Source organism: Eucalyptus grandis, chromosome 2 (genome assembly GCF_016545825.1).
Source record: "Eucalyptus grandis isolate ANBG69807.140 chromosome 2, ASM1654582v1, whole genome shotgun sequence".
In the NCBI taxonomy this organism is placed as follows: Eukaryota; Viridiplantae; Streptophyta; class Magnoliopsida; order Myrtales; family Myrtaceae; genus Eucalyptus; species Eucalyptus grandis.
The window spans coordinates 56,452,997-56,460,310 of record NC_052613.1 but is presented as its reverse complement, the minus strand read 5'-3'; the positions used below and the strand labels follow the sequence as shown (position 1 = coordinate 56,460,310).

At 39.2% G+C, this 7,314-nt stretch overlaps 1 protein-coding gene across 1 annotated transcript; it reads left to right on the top strand.

The window, feature by feature from the left end:
* The first annotated feature begins 1,856 nt into the window (after positions 1-1,856).
* LOC104434660 (putative disease resistance protein RGA4) lies at positions 1,857-5,308 on the top strand. Its single transcript, XM_039307239.1, has 5 exons — positions 1,857-3,630; positions 3,894-4,172; positions 4,623-4,737; positions 5,113-5,134; positions 5,234-5,308. Exons 1-5 carry the CDS (start codon positions 1,857-1,859, stop codon positions 5,306-5,308), a joined length of 2,265 nt encoding a protein of 754 aa, XP_039163173.1.
* Positions 5,309-7,314: the final 2,006 nt, after the last annotated feature.

Here is a 7,314-nt window from a genome sequence, read left to right as displayed (position 1 = left end):
TTCAATCGAAAACAGAACTTGAAAATCAGGATGTCACAATAGAATTATAACCGCGTCGATGAAAAGCCCAACTTATTTTTTTTTTTTTTTTGTAAAAATGAAAAGCCCAACTTATTATTTTTTTTTTGGTAAAAATGAAAAGCCCAACTTATTCAATCGAAAATAGAACCTGAAAATTAGGATGTCACAATAGAACTATAGCCGTGTCAATGAAAAGCCCAACTTTCTCAATCGAAAACAGAACCTGAAAGTCAGGATGTTACAATACCTATCCTTCAACCTCCTCCACAAGATCTAAGGGTCTCGAATGGATAAATGTTGAGTCTGCAGGCTCTCGTGCAAATGACGTCGAATAAAAATCAGTGCATTTACTTTATCTTTTGCATTTGAGGTTCCGTCCTCTGTAATTATATTAGCAAGACATTGCCCTTGGAGGTACATTTCCATGTCAAGGTACCGGGATAGATAATTCTTTTCACTCACTTTTAGGGTGTGGAATTTGGGTTTTTCAATATTTGTCATAATCCTTACAAAAATAAATCCATAAATTAATTATAAGGATTTTCAAATATCCACCACCACTTCAGGAGTAGAAGGATACTTTTAGATTTGAAATTGGCTTTGGGCCAAGAAAAATAAAAATGAAGAATTGATAGGAGAAGATGAAGTATAAGTTGATTAATAAAAATGAACACCTACTTTGTAAAAATTATTTACTTAGTTGGTAGATCTTCGTACTAATAACATATTGTAAAATATTACGTTGCAAATATATAATAGAGAGAATAGAGAGATTGAGTAGAGAAAGCGAGACACCAAAGATCGTAGAGAAAGTCAGAAAATAAATTTTTTATTTCTAGTATATCATACTATATCTACGACAAAAACTAAGCTCCTATTTATGGGAAAACAATGATGTACTTATCATTAATATCAATGTATTGAATAATATATACATTTGATAAGGAGATGAACATTCATTGTATAGGGAGATGTACTTAGAATGTATTATACAAATGTACCATAATAAGTATATTAGATAAGATAAATATCTTAAATATTCTTTCATGTATTTCATTCATTCATGTATTTCATAACAGAAGCATTTATAGTAGGAAGAAATTATTTTGAAAGATTAACAAGGAGAGTGAATTTCCTTAATCAAATTGTAAACTTTTAGTAAATAATAGCAATAGTGTCACGTGACAACTGAAGGAGAGTTTGGAATTGAGGAATGTAGTGTTCACATCATAATGTTTACAAATCCATTATGTTACCTACCTATATACAACTTTTTATTTTTATGGAAAGAATTTCTATCCTAATGTCTACTGCATTTCTAAAAATATATGTACACATATATATTACTTAATGGCAGCTCAGATCTCCTAGTGCATGAATCTAAGCAAACTAATATTCCCTAGATTTGTAACGTACCCTTTGTTATCAACTCTGTCATACATTAAATCCACCCCAAGAATATAAAAAAAGATCGGTCATCTTTTGACAAAAAAGGTAAAGCATGAAGCCTTTGAAAATAATAAGTGTTCCGGCGGGTATCGGACGCCACCTCGGTGGGTCCCAGTATGGATCATTGATTTAAGCCTTCGAAAAAGTAAGTGTTCTTGCGGGCATACGAAGCGACCTCGGTGGGTCCCACTATGGAATAATTGATTTAGGCTTGCGTGGATGATCGGAATTCCCATCTTCAACAGCTCAAGTCGGCCATAGACGTCGATCATTTGATTCGCCAGGCTTTGGAAACGTTCACTTGTTATCCATGTCATGAGAAGTCGCTTGCCTTGGACCGACTAAACTAATATCTTCCGATCCACAGTGAGACAGAGAGAACAAAAATGGCGGAAGCTATCATCTCCCCTATTGCTAGTAAGATCGTCACTAATCTGGTTCCTCAAGCACTAGAAAATGCTGGAAAGTTGTGGGGTGTCAAGCATGAACTCGAGGCGCTCGGGGACATTGCCTCCATGATTCAAGCTGTACTGGGCCATGCAGAAGAGATATACTACAAGAATCCCCAAATCAAAGATTGGGTTGATAAACTTAAAGATGCTTTTTATGACACGCAAGACTTGCTTGAAGAATTCAATGCAGAAGCTATGCAACGAGAATTGAGGGGCCACTATGAAATGATGGAGGAGGTAAGGATATTTTTCTCAAGTTCAAACCAGCTTGCTTTTAAAATGAAGATGAGCTACAAACTTAGAGGAGTGAGGGAGAGACTAAAAGCCATTGTGTATGATAAGGAATTCCACTTGGACGAGCGCCCCAAGAGAGAGTGGAGGAAAAGAGAAGAGACGCATTCGTTTACAATGAGGCTAGATATTATAGGGAGAGATGATGATAAGAAGACAGTCATAAAATTTTTATTGGATTCAAATGTGCAAGAGAATCTTTCTATCCTTCCAATAGTTGGTATTGGGGGGGTTGGAAAAACGGCTCTCGCTCAATGTGTGTATAATGATGAGATGGTTAGTAAACAGTTTAACTTGAAAATGTGGGTTTGTGTCTCTATTGACTTTAATATGAAAAAAATAGTGAAAGATATGGTAGCTTCTGCAAAGCAGAAAGAACCAACCGAAGGTGTGATGGAATTGTTGATTAGTGAACTGATGGGACAGATTGATGGAAAGAGATACCTCTTAGTTTTAGATGATTTGTGGAATGTAGAACAAGAAACATGGCTAAGCTTGAAAACTTTATTGTTGAGAGGTGCTAGAGGAAGCAAGATCCTTATAACTACACGCCATCCTTTGGTTGCGGACATCACCGGCACTGCTCCGGCTTATCTTCTAGAGGGCTTGTCTGAAAGTGCATCTCTAGAATTACTAATGCAAGCGGCTTGTTGTAAAGAAGAGGAGTTACAAGATCCTGACATGCTAGCTCTTGTTAAAGATATAGCTAGAAAGTGCTATGGGGTTCCATTAGCTCTTCGAACTATTGGGAATTTACTCTTTAATAAAAGTAAGCATGAATGGGCGCAATTCAAAGAAAATGAGCTCCCAAAAGTGTCTCAAAGGGAAGACGGCATAACATTAATTCTTAAGCTCAGTTATGACAATCTTCCTTCACATTTGAAAAAATGTTTTGCGTTTTGTTCATTGTTTCCCAAAGATTACGAGATAAAGAAGCAGACTTTGGTCAATCTTTGGATGGCAGAAGGATTTATCCAACAATCGAATGGAAATCGGCATTTAGAAGACATTGGTCATCAATATTTCATGGACCTGCTTTGGGGTAACTTCTTCCAAGATTTTCAAAAAGATTCATTCATGAACAAGGAGACATGCAAGATTCCTGCTTTGATGCATGATCTAGCCTGTGTAGTTGCTGGGTTCGAGTATTGGGTGGCAAGGGATGATCCAAAATACATACCTGAAAGAATTCGTCATATATCACATGGTTTAACTTCCAATTTGATGGGTGAATTTCCAATCTTACTCTTGAAAGCACGTTCACTGAGAACATTTCTTTCCGTGCCTACGTCTCATGAAATGGAGCAAAGAAAACCAACAAGTGAAGTAGATCTATGCCAGCTCATTCAAAGTTTTAAGAGGTTGCGCATCTTAGATTTGCATGCCGCAATTGTCAAGAAGGTGCCAAGGTCCATTTGTAAGTTGAAGCATCTCACATATCTCGATCTCTCTCACAATAATACACTTAAAAGGCTCCCTAACTCCATTACGAGATTTCAAAATTTGCAAACACTTAATCTCCAAGGTTGCTCTGCCCTTGAAGAATTGCCAAGTGGTATAAAAAAGTTGGTCAGTCTTCAAAATCTAGACATAGATTATTGTTATAGTCTGAGTTATGTGCCACATGGACTAGGGCAATTGAGTTCTTTGCATAGGCTAACACGCTTCATTTTACCAAAGGCAAAGCTCTTGTTAAGAAGTATTGTGGACTTGGGGAGCTAAATGGGCTTAATGACATCCGGGAAAGCCTTAGCATTGAAAATTTGGGACACTCACAAGATGCAATAGCAGAATCCATGGCGGCGAACTTGAAAGGGAAGCGTTTTCTGGAATCTTTGATACTTAAATGGAGCTATCTCGATACTGATGATGCAGCAATTGGCGATACAGATAAAGATCTATTAGATAAACTGATGCCGAACTCAAATCTGCAGAAGTTGACAATCGACGGATACGAAGGTAAGAGCTTTCCAAATTGGATGATGGGAAGCCTTGTCGTTTCCTTGCCAAATTTAGTTGAGGTACGCTTGCTAAGATGCGGAAAATGTAAACATCTCCCTCAACTAGGCCAGCTACCTCACCTCAAGTCTTTAGAGATTTGGAGGCTTCCTGAAGTGAAATACATTGAGTCAGGCCATTCGTCCACTTCAACAACATTATTTCCTAGTCTGTTGAAATTAGAGATCCGTTACTGTGAAAACTTGAAAGCCATGCCACAAACTCCACATCTTGAGGAGTTGAATTTGAGGGAGGTCAACCGAGAATTGATAAATCAGATATTTGGCCATAACAAGTTGAAGAATCTGGATATCTCGAAAATGGAGTTTCTAGAATGTTTGCCATTGCAGAGTCTCACTTCACTTGAACGTCTTGGCATCAGTGACTGTCCTCGGTTAACTTCCCTCTCAGGTGTGCATCATCTGTCAAACCTTGTGCATCTTTCTTTTTCCAATTGTGAGGAGCTGGATTTATCCAAAGGTGAAAGCGACAACGTCAAAGATTCACAAGGACTTGAGAGTCTCCGGTTTGTGGACATCCTTGGTGTTCCCAAACTAGCATCTCTCCCATGGTGGCTTCTACAAGTCAAAAATCTCGAGCATCTTTCTATTAAAAAATGTTTAAAATTGAAGGTTTTGCCAGAGCATATTGAGGCCCTTCAATCACTTCAACAACTTGAAATAATCCGGTGCCCCTTGTTGGCATCATTACCTGAAGGAATGCAAAGTCTTGCGTCCCTTAGTCACCTAAAAATCGCAGGTTGCCAAAATTTGGAAGAGAGGTGTAAAAAAGATGCAGGCGAGGACTGGTACAAGATTGCTCATATCCCACACATAACTCACAAGCTCGAATACTATGAACGCCACTTATGATTATGAATTCTCCACTTTTCCTTCTGTAGGTATGGAGATCATTATTTCCCAGTATTTACATGAGTAACCTTCAAATTATTTTTTGATACATGATTCAATTAGGGGACATGGACAGATTGGTGAAAAGTTTAAACACATCCTTGGATGCAGGTATTTACAGGGTGTGGCAACATTGACATCGACGTTGTTGTTCCCTCAGGATGGCTTTCAGTGGGATGTCCCTAAACAAAGTGCTCGCTTTATACCCAGAAGGGCGAGAAAAATAAAGAAAATTCATACTCCTTCTCATCCAACTCCGAGCTCATTAAATCTGGCTCGTGACTCCTGTGGTTGATATAGTTAGGAGTAAAATGCCTGCACAGTCGGACGATCTGGAAGCTAACGGGGAAAACTCTTCATAGATGAAGTGATGAAATGTTCCTTTGGAGAATGGCTTCTGGTTTGCTTCCCTTAGAAATAACTTTATCGCACTGTGTTCACATCGAATCAATATTTTTTTTTTTCATCAATTGCGTAATGAAACTGAAGAATTATCCGTTCACGGCTTCAAGGAAAAGTTCCCTTATTTGGTCCTTTGGCCTGCTTGAACTTTGTATTACTTCAACGAATGCATTTGATATCAAGTTGCCTGGGTTATTCTTTGATTTTATATTTCCCTACTTTCCACACAGAAACAATCCCTTAGTGGATAATTACTACGTCAAGATATGCGGAAGATTTACTTAATTTAATCTCGCATAAAATTATAATAACCACATGAAACGAAGTAGGTGGTTGTGCTACACATCACAACAAGAGAACTCACATCCATTCTTGATCTATAACAGCGACGGCTGAGGGCCTGCTGCCCTGTTGTTGCCTATAAGCTTGTTGCTAAGGGGATTTGGCAACTGCTTTGTGAAGCCCACTGCTAGACTATAAGGGGCGGCTTACAATGTCGTCCATAAAGGCTACTATTAGGAACAACTGTCCTGTCCCTAGTAGTTTCTAGAGTATTCTGCCACCGTGGACTGCCATTTTCCTCTGACTGTAATCGCTGCCCTTTCAACATTGTTATCATGACATCCCGAATTTCTGATTATATTTTCAATTGAATAAGTCGGGCTTTTCATCGACGCGCCTATAGTTCTATTGTCTGAGTTGATCACTCACGAGATAATTAGTCTATCAGGTGAAGCCGTTAAGAAATCTAAATACAATAGACTTGAGAATTCGACCAGGAATCGACTGCTCAACCGTGCTAGTCTGGAAGGATCATTACGACATTGTCAAAATCGATCAAAGATCAGAGATAGGTCGATTAGACTAAGATATGTGATTAGAGTGTGGTTGATTCCACCTGATTGCAATATTTTCGCCGATCGTCACTAGACCGGTTTTTCTGCCGTTTTGGGTACCCTCTATCCATATTTGAAATCTCGAGATTTTCACGACAACCAAGAGTCACCAATGTGTCGAAGATATATGCTGTGGCTTGAAAATAATCAACCACGGGTCAATTGCACTAAAATTCCTAAAAGCTACCCAGTAGATTAGGCAGAGCTCAAATTGCGCCAGATTGAAATTAACCACGAATTTAAACCCGATTTCAGAAATTGAAAATTTTGTCATGTCCCACTTTATTTTAGAAATGTCAACTCATCATCCGAAGATTTTTCTGCAAACCGAAATTTTCGATGAAAATTCAAAGTAAGGTTATTTTGGACCGGGAAAATCAGAGGCTCATTTTTTGTCGCATTTTTGGGATTCAAGTTGGTCCAATTGATGAGGAAAATGTTGAGATGGACAATGGCACATTGGCTGAACTTATAGGCTATGATTTGAGCCCATTTGAGTGAGAATTGATTGGAATTGAAGGGAAATGTCACAAAATCGTAGGCCATGGGGGAGACAACATTTGGACCTCTTCAATGGCTTGCTAAGGAAGCTTGTGGGTTGCCAAATGGCTGAGGATAGGGCTGATGGCTGGTGGGGGCATGTAATGAGTGAAATAGCCAAGTGTTGAAGGCTTGAGAGGCCTTTGGGGTCCCCCTTGCTTCAGCAGACCCTTCTCCCTCCTTGCAGCTTGCTTTCCCCATTGTTGTTGTCCATTTTGAGCTCTAAAGAACCAGAGAAACCAAGTAGCCCCTCCCTTGAACCGTTGACCATCGCCTAGGCCACTGGAGCCCCTTGCCGCGCCCATCGCTCGCCGTCGCACCACCGTGAGCATATGCACCTCCAGTTCACGTCTC